Here is a 26,604-nt window from a genome sequence, read left to right as displayed (position 1 = left end):
CCAAATTGGATCTATGGACAGGTACACATTTATGAGGACAGCCTTAATCCTCTTTGAAAATCTTTGGAAGGACTTGAACACTTCAGTCCACAAATGGTCACCATCAAAGTCTAAATGTGAAAAGCTTTGTGTGCCATTGAAAAGGTGATTAGCTTCACCTTATTTGAGTTTACAAGTCATTTTTAGGAGGTGAAGTTGATCTATTTCTAAATCAGTGATTCTGTATTTTTCTGTAGTTGTTGCTGGTGTTGTTGTAAAGCTGGATAAAATAAAAACTTTGTCTTCATACCAAAGCAACAAAATGTAATTATTTCAGTGTGGTGGGAATGTTTTATATACACCCTGTATATCTTATGCCTAAATCAGAATTTACAGGACAATTTTTCTTGCTAACATGAGTCAACGTTTCAGCAGAGTGTGGATTTCATAGAGGTGCTAATAATAGCTGCTAGGTTGTCTGGCTTCATATTTTCCTTTGGACCTCAATAAATACAGACGACTAACTGTTTGTCGCCCTACAGTACAGAGCACAATTCCAGGAATATTTTTGCTAAAATACAGTAATTATTTTAAATAAATAAGTGTTTGCACGAATAAGAGACACTTGTAATTATTAATGTAAAGCACCATCACACTCAATTCTGATCTAACAAAAAGAAAAAAAAATCATAATTGAACAATTTTGCTTGTAATGTAAAGTGAGCCTTACAGGGGGCGGTCATAAAATTTGTATTATCGCATTAAAAAAACTTTTGAATATTTGCCCAAATTATGTTTCCGGAAATTTCCATGTTCGTGAAAATTTCCTACGTTTAAAAAAAACAGCTGTACAGTCTCACACAATGGCATTAGAGGGTCAAAACCAAAATGGTGCACCTGGTTGGAAAAAAAATAGGACTGCACCTTGTTCATAACAATGTGTCAGTCCATTCAGCTCACGAGGACTTGTAGAGTATATTTAGAGTAGGACTAAGCTCATGACCTACATTCGTTTTTATTAAAAATTTTTTTCTTAGCAATAATAATTTTATGACCACCCCAATTATATGGCTCAGGAGATATGCCAAAAAATGCTAAAATTGTTCATTTATATTGTACAGTAAACAACAGTTAGAATTTGCAATAATATATTATATATAATATATATAAATAATTTTTTTAATGATCTTATACAAAAACTATTACAGAGTAAGAACAATATTTAAAAATATAGATTTTATTAAGTAACATTTTGCAGGTTCAGGCTTAACAGTCTTAAATAATTAGTACAGTGTAAAATATTGATTCTTAAGCTGATTCTTAAAATTTGCTTTGATGTAGACAATCAATCAACCAACCAATCTATTAATTACAGAATTATAATTAACAAACTTAACTCTTTAATTATGAATAGCATGGCACAACTTATAATACTATAAATACAAACTTCTGGCACTATAGTGTATGTTTATTGGTCATGTACAAAGACAGATTTTCACTTGTTTCACGTTACCACAAACAACACGTTTGGTTTTTGACAGTTAAAGGAAACGTCTCTTAAAGTGAACGGCTACACCTTTAACGTACTGTAGCAGCGTTTCATCTGGAAAAAAAATTCCAGCACACCTCACATTGGCGAACACGGCTCTTTACTTTCGGTTTAACCTTCACAGGGAATAAATAGTATAAACAAGCAGGAGCTCTTTGTCTGGCGCGTATTAACCCACAGACTCCACGGAGAGGCGGACAGAAGGACAGAGACTCTTAAAATGATCCACTCCTGGACGTTTTGTTGCTCGGTTCTGGCCGTGTTCGCGCTGAGCGAATCAACAACTAGGACTTATTACATCGGGATTCGAGAGGATTTCTGGAATTACTCTCCCAGCGACCGAAATCAGATCAAAGACATTGATATCACTCATGACCTGTAAGTCAAACATGGTTTTATCGTTTTATGATCAAGGATAAGAGTCTATTTCATTCCACACCATTACACACTGTTTATTTTATTTTTTTTTTTTTTTTACACATAATAACATATCAGGCGTGGCACTGTGGAGGGGGGAGGGGTGTAGCTCCTGTCAATTATTATTTAACTGAACATAAAATAAACTGAAACCAAAAATGTTAAGTTAATCAATACTAAGATAATAGGATATTGCATTTAAATTGTATAAATACACGTAATTGTAGGAGTTAAAATTGTTTGTTTTCCTCTAATTACACTTCCAGACACCCACACCATTTATTTTAAATTAATTAACCACACTATATTCACTGTTTTGTTTCTTGTTTTTCCTTTAAATTAAGGACATCTGAATTAATTTATGATGTGTTAGTTAAATGTTGCTTAAATATAAGATATTTGTTTTACAATAACATGAATAAAAAAATATAATATATATGCTAGATATAATATGTGCCAATAAATATTTGCATGAAATTGTATTTAGCAAATGTTTCTTTTTATCTGTTAAAAATATAAATGTGTATGTGTATTAACATAAACAAATCACGGATTATGAGATAGGAAGCATAAAGTATGATAAAAAAAAAAATGTTATATGATCCTATCTGAAAATTCACTATTTCACTTAAAGGGCAAGATTTTTTTTTAGCACCCATACCATGTTTTGGCTGTAAGTAAATTCATACAGTATAATAAGAATAGCTACCTAAGCAAACAAGCAGAAAAAACAAACTCTACAGATAAGTCTTTTTATATAAATGGAATTATGATGTATAAATAAATTTGTTTGTTTAGAGCTGATATTATAGTAATAATTAAATATAAAAATGTGAATAACATTAACTAAGCAAATATGTGTAAATTAATTATTTTAATAGGAAAAAGTTTGTCCAGCATATCAAAAATATCAACATTTTCAAACTTCTAAAAGGCAGCCAGTACCATGGTAGTAAAATTGGCCTCCATGCTTCCTAGTTGGACTCTACGGTCCTTGGTTTCTACGGTAGATCCTACAGTGGATGGAAAGTTCTAAAAGTAAAACTGTTGCTTTGCTATTTAAATGGAACTGTTTGTCTGTATTCAATTGTGATTTGTATAGAATAATAAATAACCCAGGCATAAACCAGATAACTAGTTATGACTCAACAAAAGTTGCTGGATGCACTTTAATTCCTAGTTTTATTTAAACTATGAATGTTTTACATAAACACTTCATATGCACAAATTAGGTCTCAACACGTATATCATTTCTAATTTTCTCATCTTGAATTATATGGAGTAGTCTTTTTTGTGCATAAAAATGTTGTGTGCATATCAAATGTGAGAAATCAAATGGACTCACAGTACCAGTCTAAAGTTTGGACACGCCTTCTAATTCAGTGTTTGTTTGTTCTTTTAATGATTTTTTAAAACCACATTCTAGAACAATACTGGAGATTCAAAAACTATGGTAGCACCACCAACAAAAGTTACAGCAGTCAGTTGATATTTTACGATACAGATGTCAGCTGTTCTGGAATAGTTCTTGCAAGAACAGTATTGTCAAGTGCAATTGCAAAACTCATCAAACACCATGATGAAACTAGCCCTTATGAAGGGCCTTCCCAGGAAAGCAAGACCAAAACTTATTGTACCTCTGCTGCAGAGGAGTTCATGTAGACTTACCAGCCTCAAATATCACCAATTATATAGAGCATATTTAGTAGACACGTCTCCATATCCACTGTTCAAAAGACTGCCTTCAGCATTGTTTTACAGTGTAGAAAGAAATAATAATAATAATAAAAAAAAAACAGCAAAGCCCACTAAATTAGATGATGTGTCCAAATATTGGACTGGTAATGTAAATGAAATATTATTTACAAGAAATATTGATTAATCATGTTTTGTGTAAAATTGTTAATTGTGTTATAATTGTAAAAACATAAATGTTTCCAGTAATTGTTTATATTTGTATGCAAAAGCTGTAACATTCTCTGTTTGTTTGCTTGTAATTTATGTAATTTCTCTTTTTGTCTCTAAAAGGCATGCCTCTAAATATTTGGTCCAGGGTCCAACAAGAATAGGTAGTGTGTATAAAAAAGCTCTGTATAAAGAGTACACAGATAAAACTTTCACTACCGAGATGACAAAACCAAACTGGCTGGGATTCCTGGGACCTGTGATTCGTGCAGAAGTGGGTGATGAAATTGTAGTGCATCTGAAGAACTTTGCAACTCGACCTTATTCAATCCATCCGCATGGCGTCCTCTACAAGAAAGAGTCTGAAGGTAGGATGGGGTTTGTTCTGTTTTACCTTCATTAACTTTAACAAGGCATGAAGATCAGTAGGAGCAAAACGTTTAAATGCGGGGAAAGGTGCAATTGCAAGGAGTAGAGGTAGGGAAGTGTCTAAAGCAATGGGGAATGCGGTAGAGAAGTGAAGAAGAAAGTGTAGGTAGAGTGAAATGGGTGAAGATGAGAAGCAGGAGTCATCTGTGAAGGAAAGGTTTTAGCAAGAATGAAAGGGAATGTTTACAGGACAGTAGTGAAAATGGTTTGGAGACTTTGCCGTTGACATAAAGACAGGAAGCAGAGCTGGAGGTGGTGGGATTTGCTTTGGGAGTGACAAATATGGACAGGAGAGAGGCTAAATTAAGGTGGTTTACATTTGTGCAGAGGAGGGATGAAGGGTATATTGGTAGGAAAATATTAGAGATGGAGATGCCAGGCAGGAGAAGAGGTAGGCCCAAGAGGAGGTTTATGGATGTGGTGAGGAACAAAGTGACCAAAAGGAGGTTGACAAAAGATGATTTAAAAGACAGAGTTAGATGGAAACAAATCATCCACTGTTGCGACATTTAATGGCAGCAGCTGAAAGAAGAAAAAGAGGGAGGCAACTTTTATGATGTCAAGTGACATACCGATTATAAAGTGGCATGTTAAAGGTTAAAACAAGCTAGAGGTGAGAAATGTTGCAGTATTAAATAATAATATCTAGTATAGTATAATATAAAAATACAGTGTGACTGATACAGTATGTTTCATTTTGTCTCTTGCCTTGGCTTGTTTAGAGGTATAACCCTCAGGATGGTAAACTCCTCTGAGATGCCGATCATTGTTTATATCCCTGATATCTTTCACACACTATGACATGACTATCTGTTTACCAGGTGCATGGTATCCGGATGGTACATCTGGTAGGAATAAGAGTGATGACGCTGTGGCTCCAGGAGAAGCCCACACATACACTTGGAATGTGACAGAAGAGGTTGCTCCTGAAGAGTCTGACCCAAGCTGTCTTACATCAATGTACCATTCTCATGTAAATTCTCCGAAAGACATAGCAGCAGGACTCATTGGAGTTCTGCTTATCTGCAAAAAGGGTAATATTATTACTTTTATAATATTTTCATATTCAGAGACAAACGTCTAAACTAAACAGGAGCTAAGTTGTTTCAAGGACATTCATCAAAATTGCATTCAACTGTAATGCATGAAAAACATAGGAAATTAAGACATAACAATAAAGACAATGAATTTAGACAAACTAAAATAATCAACTTATGTATTACTAACTCCAGTTCAAATCAATACAAAGAAATCTGTCTGTGATAATATTTACATTTTAAGTAATTATGTAATTATAATTGTGTATTTAAGATAACGTGATATCACTTTTTTATATCACTTTTTTTGATAAAAGTGTATTTATGATAAGGTGAAATAAAAGCATAGGTTGTGTGTATATTCATCGTAGGATCTCTAGACCCATCTGGAACTCCAAAACCTGGCATGCCTCGTGAGTTTATCTTGATGTTCAGTGCAGTGGATGAAAATCTTAGTTGGTATCTTGAAGAAAATATTAATAAGTACAGCCCTGAAGCTCTTGACCTGAGAGGGGAGGAAGATTTTCAGACTTCGAATCAGCTACACTGTAAGGGTTTTTTTTTTTTTTGTTTCAGGCATACAAGGCATTTTGTATTACGTTATATATTTTTATTATTTTTGCAGGGGATTTTGCGTATTTTGCTATTGTATAGATTTAGGATTTAGTCAGGACATAATAATTGAATGCCCTAATAGAATGTATTGTGTTATAAACATAAATATAATATATTGTATATATGTAGAATCACAACTACTTTAGCAGTGTTTTCATGTAGTCACATGTAGTCAGTAGATAATGTCTTCATTACCAGTTCCACCATTTCACTTATCTATTTTTTTTCTCTTTTCCACCCAGCAATAAATGGCTATGTTTATGGTAACCTACCGATACTGGAATTGTGTCTTGGAAGCCCTGTGTTTTGGCACCTTTTTGGTATCGGTAACACCATAGATCTTCACTCCATCCACTTCTATGGCCAAACCCTTCTCAACAAAGGTCACCGTACTGATGTCCTCAGTCTATTTCCTGCCACTTCACTGACTGCAACCATGATTCCCCAGACAGTGGGGAAGTGGTTATTCGGTTGCCAGGTTGATGAACACATGCATGGTAATCTCTCATTCTGTAGTCAAGTACTGAATTCCTAAACCCTGAACTTTCATTATCTATTTTTTTATGAATAACCCTGAATAGAAAGAGTTAGACTTGCAAATGTTAAATAGTCCAAAATGTTTAGATTTCTTAAAAATATAATTTAGAGTTGGGAGAAAATAGAAATGCTTGTGTTTTTCCATAATTACTCACATTTATTTGCCGCAAGTATCGCTTCTTGTTCTTTTAAATTCATGTGCGGTTGGTGCAATACCACCACCTCCTAAACTGGAGAGTAGTGGCAAGAAAAACATGATACAATTAACACATCATTTCAATGTTTATTTGCCTTAAAATCTGTAAAAAAACATTATATATATATATATATATATATATATAGCTGCTTAAAACAAACCAGACTATAAACATTAGTGCTATTCAATAGATATTTTTGCAATGCTCAAAAATCTATTAAAAATCAAATAGACAGTCTACCCAAGATTCCCAGCTCTAATGTTTTCACATTCAGAATATTTTCAGAGTTTTCTTGTTTATTAGCAGGTAACAGATATTTCCTGAAATTCATATATCACTTTAATACTCCAAACGAATGGCTGCCAATCGAAATCGGCCAAAAATCACTTAATTTTTTATGCAGAAATTCGGATATTTAAAAAGAAATGACTGATATCTGGGTTTTTAGTCAATAACGTTTGATGCAGAGTTTTGATTTGTTATTGATGCAGCCTTGTTTCATCTGCTGCATAACAAGTGAGCATCGTAGGACAGTCTTAGGTTACATAAACATTTCTGTCACGTATGTGTTTGTGGGCTAGTGTTGCGGCAGGCATAGACGCAGAGGGGGATGATGGATGGATAAAACATAACATAAACAAAGGAGGTTGGCTTTATTTTGGAGCATGCTATAAACAAAACCTTTAGAAAGTATTATCAAACAGACAAGACTAGACTAAACAAACTAAACAGACTTGGGGACTAAACATCCAAGAGGTTACTTACACACAAGGGGAAACTCACAAAAGGGGTTGGGCCTCATTAGAGGCTAATCTAACTAGGAGACACAGAGACAAAGAGACATACTAACTATACATACTAAATCAAAACTGATATAAACTCAACTTAAACAACTCCATAAACAAAATGCCAACTAAAACAATACAAAACAAATGCCAAATAAAACAATACAAACCAAATACCCAGTTAACATAATCTGTAATAAACAATGTTCAACCCAGTTTCCCAGAACCAACAGCTATTTATAACTTAACTAATGAGCTACCTCGGTTCAGGTGAGCACCCGCATCACCTGACCGAGCTGACTTCTGGGAAACTGAGTCTACAAACAAAAACTACAAACCAAAAACAGTGCCCACTAGTGGTGAACCCTCATATTTTCAGCATTTGTAAGGGCCCCTTGATGCGAAGTAGAGAACGGAAAAGTTTTGCTTGTTAGTCGAGGATATGTTATTCTATTGGTTTAAATTTTTTCATAAGCCACATAAAATAGTAAGAGAATATGTTAGAATAGGTTCCATATGTTTTCATTAAAAAAAAAAATTGTTTGCTGAAAAACCCCAGAAGGTCAGCAACTTCTAAAATATTCTAATCAGACCTTTTAAAACCCCACTATGGTCCAAAAACAAGAAGATCACAACATAGACAAATTCTGGTGTTTGATGTAAATTTTAATTAATGCTATTATTTTGTATCTGCATTATATTATTCATATGGTTGTAAAATTGTATGAATGTGCAGGTATTCCTAATACAATAAACAATTTTTATATGTCTCTACAAAATAACCCATAATACTGTATTCAAGTTATATTTTTGATGAGGCATGGATCCAGCATAAGTTTTTAGCTTGTTAATAAACAATTTCATATTCTTAAGACCGTATGTCAGGAGACAGGGAAAGTAAGAGAGATGATCAGTCTTAACTTCTTCCTTCTCATGGATGCACATACTGTATGGTTTAATGTCTTTGTTGGTTTGCCATACCCAATGTTATATCGGGTTGTTTCTGTGATTCTGTTTGTGTTGTGAGCAGCGGGTATGCAGGGCATTTATGAGGTCACTTCCTGTGACACGGCTGCCCCCACAGCGCCCTCTGGTCATGTTAGACATTACTACATCGCAGCGGAGGAGACATATTGGCACTACGCACCATCAGGGATAAACAGACTGACCAATAAACTACTAAATGAATCAGACAGGTGACTGTACACACAGAAAACATATTCTGTGAGCATGTGCTAAATAATTGGCTGGAAATGTATTTATTATACAGTATTCTGTTAAACATGACCAATCTTTACGCTTTTGTGCAAATGTGTATATATACAGATTATTGTTCCTATCTTTGCAGTTACTCTAAGGAATTCTTCAGTACAGAAGAAGGAAGGCTGGGAGGAAATTACACTAAGGTCAGATACATTGGCTACCACGATGACACATTTACTTTCAAGATTGATCAAAGTGGTTCAGAACATCACCTAGGCATCCTGGGTAATTATAAACAGAAATATAATTCTATGGGTACTTCAGGTTCCCCCACAGTCCAATGACATGCAGTGTAGGCTGATTGATGTTTCTAAATTTCTCATAGTGTATGAATGGGTGTGTAAGTACGTGTGCTTTTGCTGTGTAATGGGTGTACCCTACCTTGTGCTCTATTGGATGGATGGGTGGATGGATGGGTGGATGGACATGATATCATAGGGCTTCATTGTGGTTTTTGGTCTTTGGTCTATATCATGCAAATGCAGAAAGTATTGTAGACAATTGCTAATTTTGACTTACTTTCTTTCAGTCTACTTTCATTAGGTTTATATCTATAAATAACATATAATTAAATAATGAAATTAAATCATTGCATTTGAAATACACATTGTTGTGATTTCACTTTTCAGCATTAAACTACATGTAACTCATGTCTATTGTCTATTGTGTGCGCTTACAGGTCCCGTCATTAGGGGAGAACCTGGTGATGTCATTGAGGTGACATTTCGAAATAAGGCACACTATAACTTCAGCATGCAACCTCATGGCGTGTCGTATGACAAACTCTATGAAGGAGTCATGTATCAGGATGGTAAGACAAACAAAGCTGTACTTGATTTAAAGAAAGCAGTGTGTGACATGCAGTTAGACATGAATGATGAGAAGTATGTCAGGAAGAAGGGAGGGGTGGTCATTTGGAAAGGCAAATATTATAGCTTATCTAAATGTTTATATCGTGTTTGGAAACGGGATGCAACATCTTAGTGTCCTGCAACTAATCGTACATCTTACTCCTCAGGTTCTCAGAAACCAGGGGCCAGTGTGGCACCAGGGCAGACGTTTGTCTATCGCTGGCGGGTGACAGAAGGTCCCTCGGACAGTGACCCGCCCTGCCTGTCATACTTGTATTACTCAGGTACAGATCCTGTCAATGACACTAACTCTGGTTTGGTGGGACCGTTGCAAGTGTGCAAGAAAGGAGTTCTGGATGAAAGTGGTCGACAGGTACTCTCCCATACAAGTCTTAAGTTAGCTCATTGTCATGAATTAAACTTTTTTTAAATCAGAAAACGTCAAAAAGCAGCTTTAGTGCACTCCAGGAAACAGCAAGTAACCTCTAAACCACTACCAGATGATACTTGACAAGCAGGAAGCGGCACCTCTGATGGAGATCAAAATGTCCTTATGTTAAAAAATTATAGTCAATAATTTGTGTAATTAGAGATGTTTACATTCTACAAAAGATTTCCATTAATTTTCTAGGCACATTAAGGATAATGCATGTCTTCTCTTTACATACAAAGAACAAGCAATCAGGTGTTTTGGCCTGGATTTCCGAAGACATTTTTAGAGGCTAATTAGAGGCTTTTATATTTCAGGAACACTAATTAAAGGGTCTATATTCATACAGCTTCATCTAATATTTATACAATTAAACATTCATGACTAATTATACCATAACATACCTTCTCCTTACAGTATTATATACTGCCTGGTCAAAAAACTTGCCCACAACTTTAGTAACTTCAAATTTCTTTAGTTGTTTTCTTTGCTTGATGCAGACCAATAATTTGACCCTTTGAAATTGCAAACTTTTTTTTGTTATTTTCTGTAGTTTTCTATAGCAGGATTGTCATCTGTTTCTGACAAGAAGCTGATTTTGTGTGTGTGTGTGTGTGTGTGTGTGTGTGTGTAGCATATAGGGTCAGAGGTGCAAAAAGAGTTTTTCCTCCTCTTCACTGTGATGGACGAGAATAAAAGCTGGTATCTGGAAAAGAATATTAATGAGTTTGGTAATGATGCGTCCGATCCGGAAATATTTCAGGAGAGTAATAAAATGCCCTGTAAGCAATAACACTATGAATAATTACAGTACACTCAGTTTATAAATACAATTTATAGGTATTTTTCATCACACTTTTCAATCATCTTATGTGTGTGTTTGCTCTCTCTCAGCTGTGAATGGCTTCATGTATGGAAACCTTCCCAATCTTGATTTGTGTGAGGGAGATCATGTCGTTTGGCATTTGATGGGGTTGGGCTCAGTGGATCTCCATGGCGTTTACTTCCAGGGAAACACGTTTCAGTTGGATAACACTACCCGTGACACACTCAGTCTCTTCCCGCACTCCAGTGTCACTATCTCCATGAAACCTGATAATGACGGTAATATAATATATGTGTATAATTCAAAAAATACAACTGGAATTAAATGAACAAACGACCGAGTATTAAGTGTCAGTATGAAAAATCTCAAGTGCTGGTGTATATAATAACTGTTCCGGGAACTGAACAGAATCTAGCTATTTTTAAAATAGTTTTTCTCTATTTATATTAAGAGTCTGTTAGTTTAGTTGAAATACATTTTGCACTATTAATGTAGTTTATTTGTTTCCTCCTTTGATAGTTGAGTTCCATGTTTTAACCATAGACCAGTGGAGCCAAGCTTCTCCAGTCTTTTCTGTAGGTTTTCATTCCAACTAAGGTTAAAATGCACCCACACCAGCCCTTTCTGGATAAGTTTGGACACCCCTGCCATAGACATTTTTGCTGTTTATGGTAGTTTGGCCCATCATACTGTATATAGTCTGGTCCAGTCAGTCCATTACAGGTTTTAGGGATGGACCAAACTAATTTTATTTGCCAATTAGTCAAAGTTAATGAAGAGGATGTCTCAGTATAATTTTGGTTTAATCGAATTGACATTAGTGGAAAAAAAATCCCTTAACCAGCTACTGAATACATAGCTTGTTCTCATGTTAAATCCATGTTCCGTCACCAGTAATGATTGTCTTTAAGAAACTTTTACCTTCCTTAGAGTATCGGTTTAAAATTTTGTTTGCAGATTTTCAAACACTTTCTCCGTACTGCACAAAGGTTTTTAGTAAATAATGGCACCAGGCACCCTTAGACCAGAAAAAAATTTAATCACAGCACGCTGCTGTTCTTTCATGCAAATCCTGGGTTCCAACATGTTCAAACCTGCTCATCAGTAATTATAGAGGCAATAACTTTGTAAGGAGTGTGTCACCAAGGGGAGTTTCCATATAACTAAAGCACGGAAAACATTTGACACACCCTATGACCTAGTGTATAGCGTTATATTAAGGTGACTTTATAACAAAATATTTTTCTCAAAATATATTGTATATTGACACGTCCTGTTAAAGGAATGATGTTTGCTGTTTGGTTCAGGTGCTTTTGAGCTAAGCTGTCTGACAACTTCTAACTACCGCGGTGGTATGAGGCAGCTGTACACTGTCAAACCCTGCAAAGCGAACCCTGATTCAAAGGTTACAACCTTTCAGCCTGATGTGTATTTCTACTTGGCTGCTGAAGAGGTGGAGTGGGACTACGCACCAAACAGGACATGGGAGTTGGAGAAATTCAACAAGACTGCTGATGAAAGGTGAGTGGTACTCACTAGTGTTGAAACAGTTCCACAGGAAATACAGGAATTTCTGTTCTGGAAAGTTTAAAGGCCATATTTTAAAAAAAAAGAATTTGTGAATGTGTCCCACTAGACGAGCAAAGATTTTTTAATAAATTTTGACTTAAAAAACAAGCAAGTCTTGGTTTACGAGTACCGAGTGTCATGTATCACGCATGCGCTTCTTGTTTTGATGCCGAGCATTATGTGATCACAGCTGAGCCAATGGTTTTTCTCCCTCTTGCGCTGCAGAAGTGGGTAATCGTCTTCCCTGCAGGGTCTTCGTGTGCATCTCTCACTGGTTTAATTAACATGAGGATTTTCTCCCTCAAGTTTAAGTTCAAGTAGGCTTTATTGTCATTACAACCATATACAGTTAGTACACAGTGAAACGAAACAACGTTCCTCCAGGACCAAGGTGCTACATGCAACATAAATTTACAACATAAATTAACATAGACACTAAACTAGCTAACCAAGAGGCCTAGTTAGCTGGCTAGCAGAGACAGGACAGAGAGACCTAACATAAATTACAACATAAATTAACAAAAACTAACTAGCTAAGTATAACTATTTTTACAGACAACATAAAGTGCACGTGCAAATGTGCAAACAAGAGCAACAACAAAGTGACAGTGCGCAACCACGACATAACAGAACATAAAATATGGTGTTGAGGTAGTGGGTAAACATAAACATTCTTTAAAAACAGCAGCAAGAATTGAGGAATTAGTGCAAAAATTAGTCCAGTAATGATCATTGTGCAAAAGATAAACAGTGAAGCATTTACAGGTTGGTGCGTACGATAATTTGGTGGTGTAGGTCAGTGTGTCTGCACTTGTGTTGATTAGTCAGTCCAGTCTCAATATCTTGAGGTAGTTGAGTTAAGCTGTGTGATAATGTTTGTATTTGTGTGTGTGTGTGTGTGTGTGTGTGTGTGTGTGTGTGTGTGTGTGTGTGTGTTTGTGTTTATCAGTCCAGTCCCTTTTTGTTGAGGAGACGGATGGCTTGTGGAAAAAAGCTGTTGCACAGTCTGGATGTGTGTGCCCGAATGCCTTGGTACCTTTTTCCAGATGGCAGGAGTGTGAAGTGTGTGTGAGAGGGGTGTGTCCGATCAGCCACAATGCTGGTGGCTTTGCGGATGCAGCGTGTGGTGTAGATGTCTTCAATAGAGGGGAGAGAGACCCCGATGATCTTCTCTGCTGTCCTCACTATCCGCTGTAGGGTTTTGCGGTCCGATATGGCACAATTCCCAAACCAGACAGTGATGCAGCCGCTCAGAATGCTCTCGATAGTTCCTCTATAGAAGGTGGTCAGGATCGGTGGTGGAAGCTGGGCTTCTCAGAAAGAAGAGACGCTGTTGGGCTTTCTTGTGTAGGGAGCTGGTGTTGAGGGACCAGCTGAGGTCCTTCTCTAGGTGGACACCCAGGAATTTGGTGCTTTCGACGATACCCACAGAGGAGCCGTTGATGCTCAGCGGAGAATGGTCGCCTCGTGTCCTCCTTAAGTCAACAACCATCTCCTTTGTCTTGTCAACATTTAGAGACAGGTTGTTGTCTTTACACCAGTCCGTTAGCCTCTGCACTTCCTCTCTGTACGCTGACTCGTCATTCTTGCTAATGAGACCCACCACGGTCGTGTCATCAGCGAACCTAATGATGTGGTTCGAACCGTCAGCAGTATGAACAGCAGGGGACTGAGCACACAGCCTTTTGGGGCCCCAGTGCTCAGTGTGGTGGTGCTGGATGTGCAATTTCCGATCCGTACTGACTGAGGCCTACCGGTTAGAAAGTCCAGGATCCAGTTGCAGAGGGAGGTGTTCAGGCCCAACAGGTTCAGCTTCCCAATCAGTTGTTGGGGGATGATAGTGTTGAATGCTAAGCTGAAATCTATGTACAGCATTCGAACATATGTGTCCTTCTTGTCCAAGTGTGTGAGGCAAGGTGTAGTGTACTGGAGATGGCGTCGTCTGTTGAGTGGTTAGGACGGTACGCAAATTGCAGTGGGTCCAGTGAGGAGGGCAGCAGGGTCTTGATGTGTCTCATGACGAGCCGCTCAAAGCACTTCATGATGGTGGGTGTGAGTGCAACGGGACGGTAGTCATTGAGACAGGACACAGTAGACTTCTTGGGCACGGGGACGATGGTGGTGGCCTTGAAGCACATGGGAACGACGGCGCTGCTCAGAGAGATGTTAAAGATGTCGGTGAAAACATCTGCCAGCTGTTCAGCACATTCTCTGAGCACTCTGCCTGGGATGTTGTCTGGTCCAGCAGCTTTACGTGGGTTGACTCTGCGTAGAGTTTTCCTCACCTCAGCTGTAGTGAGACACAGCACCTGGTCGTTCGGAGAAGGGGTGGTCTTTTTCGGCGCCACGTCGTTCTGCCTGTCAAACCGAGCATAGAAGTTGTTCAGCGCATCTGGGAGGGAGCCGTCACTGTCACAGGCAGGTGATGTCGTCCTGTAGTTTGTGATGGCTTGTAAGCCCTGCCACATGCGCCGTGTGTCGCCGCTGTCCCTGAAGTGATTGTGGATTCTCTGGGCTTGTGCGCGCTTTGCCTCTCTGATGGCCCGAAAAAGTTTGGCCCTTGCTGTTCTGAGGGCCACCTTGTGTCCCGCTTTGAAGACAGAGTCTCTGGTCCTCAGAAGTGCACGCACTTCCGCAGTAATCCACGGTTTCTGGTTGGGTCTTAAGATGATGCTCTTGGAGACAGTGACGTCATCGGTGCACTTGTTGATGTAGCTGGTTACTGATGACGTGTACTCCTCCAAGTCAGTGAAGTCGCCGTAAGTTGCAGCCTCCCTAAACATGTTCCAGTCAGTGCTCTCGAAACAGTCCTGAAGAGCAGAGATGGCTTCTGCTGGCCAGGTTTTCACCTGCTTCAGAACCTGTTTTGAGCGCCTGACGAGCGCCTGACGAGTGGTTTGTATGCTGGAATTGGTCTGAGTAGCCGAGGTGGGGGCGGGGCTCTGCCCGATATGCGCCGGGGATGTTTGTGTAAACAAGATCCAGCGTGTTTTTCCCTCTCGTTGCAAAGTCCACATACTGATGGAATCTAGGAAGCACTGACTTGAGATTTGCATGGTTGAACTCTCCAGCAACAATAAACAGTCCATGTATTTTGCAGTTCACTGATCTTTGTATACAGTTCCCATAGCGCTTCCTTAACATTAGCGCTAGGTGGAATGTACACTCCGATAATGAAAACAGTGGTGAATTCTCGTGGTAAATAAAAAGGTCTGCATCTAACAATCACAAACTCCACTAGCAATGAGCAATAACTAGAAACTAGCACAGAGTTCTTGCACTATTTCGTGTTGATGTAAACACATAAGCCGCCACCGCGAGTCTTACCGCACAGAGCTGCATTTCTGTCGGCGCGAAACGAGGCTAGCCCGTCTAGCTGAATAGCGGCGTTCGGTACTCTGTCGCTGAGCCATGTCTCCGTGAAAACAAAGACACAGCAGTCTCTAACCTCACGCTGTGTAGCCTGCTGGAGTCGGATGTAGTCCAGTTTATTGTCCAGGGAGCAGACGTTAGATAAGATGATGGACGGGAGAGCCGGCCGGCTAGGGTTTGTTTTTAGCCTAGCACAGACTCCCGCCCGCTTGCCGCGCTTCTGCTTCCTCGCGCACCGCTTCCGATAACCCTTCCTCCAGCCTCCGGCATCAGGCAACGCCGAGGCTCCGAGGCCTGGTTCACGCAGCAAGCCGAGGTCGCGTAGCTTTTCCCGCAGCTCATCGTCGATATCATTAACCGGGTTATTTAGGTTAAAAAGTGTCTGGCTGTTGTATGTACGGACACCAGTTGCGAAGATATCCATACACATAGAAAAATAAACGCGCTACACACAAAACGTAAACAACGTAGCACCATTTTGGCTCCGGAGCGGCCGCTGCGTGCTACTGCCACACCGCCATCTTGGATCCAATCCAATCCTCAGCCTGTCATTATGTGTGTGCACGCATGTAATTTGACACTGTGCTTGTTTACACACTTTCTCGCTCTCTCTCACTTGCTCTTGATGAGAGAGAGAGCAGCAGGTAGGCACTGTGTGTGTGTGTGTGTAAACCGGCACGGTGTCAAATTATGCGCGCGCACACATAACGACACACACACAGCGCCTGCGTGGATAAACAGAAACACTTATCTGTCTGGATTTATTTTTTTATTTTTTTATTGGAAGGTTAAAAATCCATTTTCTTCCTTAGCCTGTTGTTATGTGTGTGCGCGCACGTAATTTGACACCGTGAAAAATTTAATTTGGTTAAAAGATAAGACAAGCCTGTAATTTTCATCATAGGTATACCTCAACTATGAGAGACAAAATAAGAAAATAAATCCAGAAAATCACATTGTAAGATTTTTAAAGAATTTATTTGCAAATTATGGTGACAAATAAGTATTTGGACACCTACAAACAAGCAAGATTTCTGGCTCTCACAGACCTGTAACTTCTTCTTTAAGAGGCTCCACTCATTATCTGCATTAACAGCATCTGTTATCAGTCTAAAAGACACCTGTCTACAACCTCAAACAGTCACACTCCAAACTCCACTATGTCCAAGACCAAAGAGCTGTCAAAGGACACATACATATTGAATAATACAGTGGTTTAATGTTGTGCTTCAGATTTTAATTCAGTTAGTTAAACAATTGCTTGTACAATTTAACCTCCTGACAGCTTTTATAGCTTAGTTGTGCTGTACATTAAAATAAATACAATACAAAACAAATATCCATTTAAGATTAAGTATTATGTTTGTGATTACTGTACAGCTTACCTTTCTTTCTTTCTTTCTTCTTTTTTTCTCTTAGCTATGGAAGCCTTTACCTAACAAAATCCGAGAATCGGATTGGGTCCAAGTACAAAAAGGTGGTGTACCGCAGGTACAAGGACGAGACCTTCACAAGAACGGATGACACTGGTCCTAACGAAGAGCATTTAGGCATTCTGGGTAAAAAAAAAAAAAAAAAAAACTATTTTAGTCCACAAACACAAGTTCCACAAACATTTACAGGCAGTGTGTATTGTGTGTGTATTTTTTTCTGGTTTATTTTAATTGCAATGGTAATAAAATCTTAGCATTAGAAATGTTATTACAGTTTTTTTATTATTACATTGTGTTTGACAAGTCGCAGTAAGTAGCAGTTTTTAAGTCAAGCCAGGACTTTTGATTGTGCAGAATAACAGAACACATTTATAAGTGTAAAAACTCCCTTTATTTCTCTACATAATCCCCTGCACTAATGCACTTATCCCAGCTTTTCATTAGTGTTACCATCAAGGTAGAAACTTTTATCAGTGTGCTGGAGCCATGACCGGACTGCCTGCTTCACATCTGAAAAGCTGGTCACCCAAGAACTTCTTTAATGACCCAAACATGTAGAAATGGCTTGGAGCAGGGTCAGGACTGTATAGGGGATGAGGCAATAACTCCCATCCAAATTGGTGATGTGCATATAACCATCTTCTGCAATTTTTTAATATATGAATTATATTTAGATTACATAAAAATACATAGTCAGAGGGGGTCGAGTTAAAAGATACCAAGGCTGCGAAAAAATTAAAAAGATTTGCTCCAAGGAAAGTACAATGCCTTCAGCCTGTTATATTTTACTATATGATTTTACACTTGGAATTTCTAGCATACTTGATAAAAGATTATTAGACAATCCCTAAAATCATACAACAAGAAAAAATACAAAATACATACACTCACTCACTCATCTTCTATACCGCTTTATCCAATATTCAGGGTCACAGGAGGGCCTGGAGCCGATCCCAGGAGACCCAGGGCACACACTGGACAGGGGGCCAATCCATCGCAGGGCACACACATACACACACTCACACACCCATTCACACACTACGGGCAATTTGGGACTGCCAATTAACCTAACCTACATGTCTTTGGATTGTGGGAGAAAACCGGAGTACCCGGACAAAACCCACTAAGCATGGGGAGAACATGCAAACTCGATGCACAAAGAGATGGGAATTGAGCCTGGCCAGGAATCGAACCAGGACCCTGAAGGTGCAAGGCAACAAAACATTTAAGAATTTAATTTTAATTTTTTATTATTTTTTTTGTGTGCAGGTCCCATTCTTAGGGTGCAAGTTGGTGAGAAGGTCCAAGTTGTGTTTAAGAACAAGGCCACTAGACCCTTTTCAGTTCATGCTCATGGAGTGAAGACCAGTAAGGCTCAGCCTGTTGATCCAGGTACACTACAGCCAACCAGACATCTACCACTTTAGTAACATTTTCTGATACCCATAGATTTACACTCTACCAATGTTTTATTAATTAAAAAACAACTTGTGTGTATGTGTGTGTTAGATAACATAACGAGGTATAACTGGATAATCAGTTCCGATCCTGGACCCACTGAGCCAAAATGCGCAACCTATGTCTATTACTCATCTGTGGACTTTACAAAGGTAAAAGCATTGTTACATGTTCACTAACACACTTTAGTCTTGTTTCTATGCACATCATGCCTTAATATATTTTGCTCTGCTAGCCAATAAATATAAGTTGACCTTTTAATTCAATACCCAAATTGTTATGCACACCCTTAGGGATAAAGGTTCTTGAGTAAATTAGTACATCCAAACAGATTGTACTAAATATACAAAAGATCATATACATAAACATATACAGTACAAAAATATAAAACCATTACTAAGACTAAAGTGTTATCTTTAATTATAATATTAAGTGTCAGGGATGTGCTGTGGGTGCAGGCGAGGCATAGGCGCAGAGGTGAAGACTTTTAAGTAATTTTAATAACAAAGAAAACATGAACAAATATCCTTAAAACAAGAACTAACCAAACAGGAGTCGATGAAAACAAACCAAAACTATGAACCGAAAACAAACCAAAACTGTGAACCAAAACCAAACCAAACAGCATTTCACAATAGCAATTTAACTAAACAGATCAGGCTAACAAAACAGATGCAAGACAAAGTTAACTAAAAATTCAGGCTTCTTAAAGGTAAACTTATTATTCAGTCACCTCGATTCAGGTGAGTCACCCCATCACCTGAACGAGGTGGATTCTGGGAAATGAAGTCTAACAATCAAAAAACACAAAAAGAGTGGGTTAGGGGTTAACCCTGACATTAAGGATAATAAGTCTTTATATTTAATACTCCCTGAAATTTGTACACTCAGGTCTAGCCATGTTTTTGTTCATGTTGTATTATAAAGATTTCAGTGCATTTTATCACACATTATTATTCACATTGACTGATTATCGGCGCCGTTTCAATTTTTTCAGGTGCATAGAATCAAGCATAGAGCCATTTACTCTCTATAGACAGCCACTCGCTCTGGAATGGCTTGTATGTAAGAGTTCAAGTATTGACTTTCTACAGTACATAACTTCAATAGGAAGCCAAGCAGTTAGTTTATCAATGATTTTCCATGCTAGAGCTGCCCTGACATTTAAGGGAAAGTGGTAAACTACATAAGCTTCTCACAGAGGACCATGCAATGCAAAAAAGGAAAAAACTCATGTCCATGTCAAGAACAGTTCAGTGGCCTGTGGTTGTTGCTCATGTGAAGTCAAGATTGTAGCAGCTGTTTAGGGAGAGCCCTTCCCAGTTCCAGCATGACAATGCCACTGTGTTCATGGTACAAAAGAAATGAACAGAGCACTGACCCAACTGGACATGTACAACTTTAAAATGAACTGCAATGCCAAATAATATATCAAACTCAACCTCACTAATGCTCATGCGGCTAAATGTGCGCACAAGTGACCTCCAAAATCCTACTTTTTATATGAAATCACTTACACATCTATACATTGTACATGTCTCATCTGTTAATATACAGTATGACATGTCTGTTTTTGGTGGCAGGACTTGGCGAGTGGCTTGGTTGGGCCATTAGTGGTGTGTCGCAAAGGGACTCTAAATGAAACCAGACAGCAAAAGGATGTGGATAAAGAATTTGCTCTGCTCTTTATGATTTTTGATGAGAATGAATCGTGGTATCTGGAGGACAATATAAAAAAATACCTGAACAAAGACCTGGAGACTTTTTCTGAGAGTGATGGGTTTTTGGAGAGTAACATGATGCATGGTAAGCATTTTAAACAAAATAAAACTTAAAAAATTTTCATTAAGCATTGTTCGGAGTGAGAATGTGTAGATAGAGAGAGAATATGATGGATGTACCATGTACTTATAATCTCCAGACTAATTGGTTTTGTTGGAGGGCAAGTTTTAACCCCAACACAGCCATCCAACAGAGCACAACTGTGCTTTAACAAATAACTTCAGTTAATGACGTTAAAAAAACTATTCTGTTATCGGTCAAAGAAAGTATAGTATATGAAGTATATTTGAATGGATTTTTTTACCAATGTAGATCATTAATAGTCAAAAATAATATCTGTGTGTAAATGTAAACATCATATTGATAATATATTTAGTAATATTTGTTATTTTCACTCTAAAGCTTTCTTCCTATGTTGATCAGGTATTAACGGAAAGCTTTATGCTAACCTTCCTGGTCTGACGATGCAGCAGGGAGATCGGACCCAGTGGTATTTAATGGCACTAGGGAGTGATGAAGACATGCACACAGTACACTTTCACGATCAGAGCTTTATATACAAGGTACGCATTAATTCAGGCATGTACAGTAGATGTGCACACAAAAACACTGATTTTACGACTGACCATCTACTAATGTATACACCCCTCTCAGACGGACCACGCCCATAGAGCTGACGTGTATGGCTTGTTCCCGGGAACCTTTAAGACTGTTGAACTGCAGGCAGGAACACCAGGAACATGGCTCCTTCATTGCCATGTGGCGGACCACATCGACGCAGGCATGGAAACAACCTACACCATTAACGGTTAGAATCAATAGTTTTATTTACAATTTTCACATTTCAAAGAATTACATTTTTTAATACTAAAATGGTTTCTTTCTAGATTATATTTATTGAAATGAGTTGTCTTGAGGAATGGATATTGTACAAGGGGAGTCAAAAATAATCTCTTTAGCTGAAGAATTTATTTTAATTAATTTGTAGAACTTCAGAAGTGAATCTCCATCCTTGTAGGGATGCTGGGACCAAACAGGTGAAAGTCCCATGGAGTTCAGGACTATAGGGAGGATGCTTTAACACCTTAAACAAGTCCTCCTGTCCAAAGTTTAAACTTCAGCTCTTCATTAAGGATCTCACTGTAATTAGCACAGTTGACTGTTGACCCTTTTTCTCTTTGATAATGTTCCAATTCTGGCCCTTGAGAATCACAGAAAACTGTAAGCATCAATTATTCAGCTAATGGTTGACTTTTAAACTTTTTTTAAGGATGTTTCCGATCCATACTCTGGTGTTCACTCTCAGGCTCGTAGTGATGAATCCATGTCTTATCACCAGTAATGATTCTCCTTAAGAAACTTTCAACTTCTTAGAGTATCTTATCCCAACACTCCTGTTTAGGCTCCTCAGTGAGTTGTTTACGTAGTAGGTACACCCTCAGACCACAAAAAAAAAGAAAAAAAAAAAGAATCAGTAGCAAATTATAAGTGGGGCGTTTATTTTTGCTCACACCGCAGTTATAAATGAACACGTTTACACCTGCACAGCAGTGACCAGGGAGACAGAAGGCTTGAACAGAAACGCTGATAAGACCGAATGAAGCCAACAGTGGCTTAATATAACCCGAATGCAGTTAACTTTTCACTTATATATAAGTGAAATAAGTTTAATATTAGGGATGGGAATTGATAAGATTTTTACGATTCCAATTCCATTTTCGATTCTGCTTAACGATTCGATTCTTTATTGATTCCCTTATCGATTCTCATTTGGAAGAAAAGGGACAACAAATTGTTGATTTGAGAACTGTTAGTCCGGAGAGGATCGAAAACGCAACATTCTTTTATAGTTATTGCATGCTGAGTGTGCAAATGTTTTAGCATGTTCGTGGTATTTCCTCCCTTTGAGGAAATATCTACGCTGCAAGTATTGCAAGTTGCCCTATTTTCATGTTTTTTGGTGAAATACAACCAGACTTTTGAGCGTTTGTTCCGCTTAGGCGCCATGCTTACTATTGACTGAGCGTAAGCTACGCAATGTGCGCGGTGACGTCATTCGTGCCCACTGGAATCGTTAAGAGAATCGTTTGCAAATTTTGCAAACGATTCCGAGAAATTGAAACACTGGGAACCGGTTCTCAACAAGAACCGGTTTTCGGTTCCCATCCCTATTTAATATATACAGTGTTAATTTATTTGTATTAATGATATAAGCCAATTTGGAGAAGAGAACTCCATTAAAAAGATTGTCTAAAACACACTTTTGCAGCATTATTGGTCTATATTCAATCACAATTGTGTGTGTGTTTGTGTTTTTTCAGCCAATGCAGCTGTGAATTCCAAAGCATGGACAAATGGTAAGACTTGATTGTAAACCCTTAGCTGAAGTGGCATCATCAAGGGTATGGCAAGTGTAATACACCTAAACCTCCAACCCTACATTATCAGCTAAATTGTTTACCTGGAAAATACCACCATGAGTGCCATCATATGACACCGACCACCCAAGACGTGTTGCTATCAACCTGCTATCAGAAGGCACTGAACCACGCTCAGGGGAAAGTACGGTGGCCCTGAAGTGCAAAACAAATTAACAAAACCCAAAACAAAATAACAAATCCAAAACCAAATTAACAAAACGGAAAACAAAATAACTAATTTCTGACTGGCCCAGAAGTGCAATACAAATTAACAAAACGGAAAACAAATTAAAAACCAAATAACAAAACCCAAAACTATTTTTTTTGGAGGGGGGGGAGTTTTGTTGTTATGTTTTTGGTTTTGTTATTTTGTTTTCGGATTTGTTAATTTGTTTTTAAATTTGTTAATTTGTTTTCCGTTTTGTTAATTTGTATTGCACTTCTCGGCCAGTCCGATACAAACCGGAAAAGGTAGTTATAGATTGCGAATTAAATGCTTACCGCTAATTGGACGAGACATCTGTCACTCAAGATATACAGGAAGTACTGTAGTAGCGGTAGATTTGTGTGTGTATGAATGTGCAAACATTATTTTGGTTTCAAATATGGCGTACTTACGGTGGCCCCGAAGTCAGTTTTGTTAATTTTTTTGCACTTCACGGCGATCATGGTTTAAAGTAAAGCAGAACACACAAGAAACAAAGATAGAGAAACAAGTTCCTACTTCCTGTTTATCTTGAGTGACAGATGTCTCGTCCAATCAGTGGTAAGCATTTCATTCGCTAACTATACCTACCTTTTCCGGTTTGTATCGGACTGGCCGAGAAGTGCAATACAAATTAACAAAACGGAAAACAAATTAACAAATTCAAAACCAAATTAACAAATCCGAAAACAAAATAACAAAACCAAAAACAAAACAACAAAATTCCCACCCTCCCCAAAAAAATTGTTTGGGTTTTGTTATTTGGTTTTTAATTTGTTTTCCGTGTTGTTAATTTGTATTTTACTTCTCGGCCAGTCAGATATTAGTTATTTTGTTTTCCGTTTTGTTAATTTGGTTTTGAATTTGTTATTTTGTATTGGGTTTTGTTATTCTGTTTTCAGTTTTGTTAATTTGTTTTGCACTTCAGGGCCACCGTAGGAAAGGCTACATGAGAAACGTCCCACTGGCTGGTGTCAGTTAACATCTTCTGTATTCACTCTCCTAAAAATAGGGCGAATGCATTTCTGCATGCAAAATGCATTTCTTCTGTGACCATCTTCTTTAAGCGTCAATTAAACTATACAGTACTCATAAAAGATACTGTACATACCAACAAAACATGCTCCGTTGATGATCCCACCACCACAACAAGGAAAATACAGTTTATTTCTAAGTGTAAATTTCATTACAAATATCAGCTTATACTTACTGTATAACCTGTTTCCTGAGATCCGTATCACATTTTTTCTTCTTCTTTTTTCAGACATATTGTTTGTGCAGTGGTTTTGTCGAATACTGCTAGCCATCACACCCGTCTTCTGGCTTCAATAACTCAACAGATGTGGACGGCTTAACTGCTGCTTCTATTATAATGTCTTATTTATTAGGTTTTTATTAAGTTTAAGATGTGTGGTTTAAGGGAATGTGTGTTTGGCAGCTTTTTTTGCCTTTTGCGTATAGGTAACACTAGTTTAGACTGAGAATATGATCTATATATACTGTCTATATGATATCTGCTGTGTGTGAGAGTGTGTGAGTGTATGGGGCATTTTATTTTTACAACTTGCAAAGGTTGTCATAATCAGGGTCTGTGTGGTTATGAAAACTCTTAAACAATTATGGAATTTAGAAATCATGTTTCCCGGGCTTAAAGAAGTCATGAAAAACAAAAAATATCAGAAAGACTTGAAAGTTATGTTTAAAAAAAAAAAAACCTAATCGCTCAAGTATTTGTGCGTAATGAGCCCTCTGTGCATGTGCATCAGAGGGTTAGTGTTACGCTTCCGTCCAACTTCACTATCTCCGTCAGTCTCTGTGCACTCAGTTAATGAGGAAAAATGTTTGCTAAAACAAAAACAGGGCACAACCCTCCTCATAGGCTGCAGTCAAAACAAGCATGGCAATTTCATTTAAAACTTTGAGGACACAGGCTTTATGGTTTCATGAATGGTTCTCAGTTATATGATATAAAGTATTAAGCCAAATATAAAAGAATACATGTATTAAAAGATTAATACATTAAATTGGTACATTAATAGATTGTCTACCTCACCATTGTTAGGCATACTTATTGTGTGTCTAAGCAAGAGCCGAAAGCAACAACAACAAAAAAAATAGCAAAAGCATATGCAATGAGAGGGATATCCAAATCAAAAGCATGACTACAAAATCATTGCAGTTTTTTTTTTCATTAATGAATTTATTTAGTAATTTTAAATGAGTCTCAGGTTCTGAAGTAATCATGAAAAAGAATGGATTTTTTTTAATCTAAAAGTGTATGAACCCTGTATAATGGTAGTTGAACTACATGATATAAATTAACATATGCAATATATATATATATATATATATATATATATATAGAAACTTTCAATCAATAGCTTGATTTTTTAATGAAATGTTTGTACAGTTAAACCTTAAATTTAGTATAATTTGTTCCCAAAGCATGCTTGTAATCCATAGCACTCATATATCAAAACGAATTTCCCAATATAAAATAATAAAAACTCTGATGATTTGTTTCACAACCCAAAAATATTTAGATATAAATGATTCATACAAAATATAAGTTAAGAATATAAGTTAAAATAAAACAAAAATAACCTGCACTTTACCTTTAAAAAGAATCGTAGCTAGTGTAAGACGAGAGAGGCTAGTGTAAGAGCAGGAGGAGGAGGGGGGCTACTGTGTCTCACACACGCACACACAATAACGGAATCACTGGTCACAATTTTATAGTAAACAATACATTAGCGCACGGATATTGACTATATGATTGAGCCTGAGCATGGGAGACGATTACCCACAATCCCACATTGCGGGAGTTAAATTTTATGTAAAACTTTTGCTCGTCTTGAAACACTCACAGCCCAAGTTACCAAGGTTGTAACTGTACATTATTCAAACAACTGTGTGCCTGTATTTAAAGGGAAAAAAATAAACTGCCTATACGCTTAAAAGACTGCCTTTTTAAATATCAGGCAGAGATAGAAGTACTGTAAGTTATTAAATGAATGAGTAAGTAGGTAAATCTGATTGAATGTGGGATTTACGCTACAGCAACTTTTAGATCTGAACCTCCAACATGAAGGATGTGTCATCCACAGCACACTGACGGAGTTCCTGGCAAACTGTGAGGCAATGATTATTCTGCTCCTGGGTCAGCAGAATGGAAATGAACTTGGCAGCAACATGGCACATGTTCAAATCACAAGTTGCTGTTTAGTCTTCCTGAACTCTCGTCATCTTCCAGTGATGTTAACTTGTTGTCCATGATGTAATAGCAGACGTTGTAATGGTTAGGATAGCACCAGTTGCACAGCTCCTGATGGATGTCCTTTGTGACACTGACTTATGAAGGTTGGAGCTCTGTGACTGTGCGTGCACCTTTGTGCTGCCATCTGTCTGTTACAAAACTAGTGTACAAACTTTTTGATACCCCCCTTATATAATTGTGTGCCTTTAACAATATTTTTCAGTTTTTCAGAAGCTGAAAAAAGGCTGTATAAAAGGAAACTTGAATATTTAAGGGAGCACGCTATATT

The 26,604-nt window shown here is 37.8% G+C and overlaps 1 protein-coding gene across 1 annotated transcript; it reads left to right on the top strand.

The window, feature by feature from the left end:
• The first annotated feature begins 1,593 nt into the window (after positions 1–1,593).
• On the top strand, positions 1,594–25,398 carry LOC128514344 (ferroxidase HEPHL1-like). The gene is made up of 20 exons (XM_053488152.1): positions 1,594–1,906; positions 3,974–4,218; positions 5,101–5,313; positions 5,688–5,864; positions 6,174–6,428; positions 8,481–8,646; positions 8,799–8,938; positions 9,393–9,524; positions 9,732–9,937; positions 10,629–10,776; positions 10,889–11,098; positions 12,128–12,341; positions 17,181–17,320; positions 18,464–18,586; positions 18,704–18,804; positions 20,236–20,458; positions 20,858–20,997; positions 21,089–21,242; positions 22,756–22,791; positions 24,324–25,398. The coding sequence occupies exons 1-20, from the start codon at positions 1,749–1,751 to the stop codon at positions 24,389–24,391; spliced, it is 3,249 nt and encodes a 1,082-aa protein (XP_053344127.1). The 5' UTR covers positions 1,594–1,748; the 3' UTR covers positions 24,392–25,398.
• Positions 25,399–26,604: the final 1,206 nt, after the last annotated feature.

Source organism: Clarias gariepinus, chromosome 26 (assembly GCF_024256425.1).
Source record: "Clarias gariepinus isolate MV-2021 ecotype Netherlands chromosome 26, CGAR_prim_01v2, whole genome shotgun sequence".
In the NCBI taxonomy this organism is placed as follows: Eukaryota; Metazoa; Chordata; class Actinopteri; order Siluriformes; family Clariidae; genus Clarias; species Clarias gariepinus.
The sequence above is the reverse complement of the archived record's forward strand: the minus strand, read 5'-3'. Positions and strand labels throughout refer to the sequence as shown.

What these genes read in the sequence shown, in the direction of transcription:
- LOC128514344 (XM_053488152.1), top strand. Translation starts at nt 1,749, where the DNA reads ATGATCCACTCCTGGACGTTTTGTTGCTCGGTTCTGGCCGTGTTCGCG. An exon ending in TCTGCTTATCTGCAAAAAGG is followed by an intron (nt 5,314 to 5,687) that starts GTAATATTATTA and finishes TATTCATCGTAG; the next exon opens with GATCTCTAGACCCATCTGGA. An exon ending in AGAGCATTTAGGCATTCTGG is followed by an intron (nt 17,321 to 18,463) that starts GTAAAAAAAAAA and finishes TTTTGTGTGCAG; the next exon opens with GTCCCATTCTTAGGGTGCAA.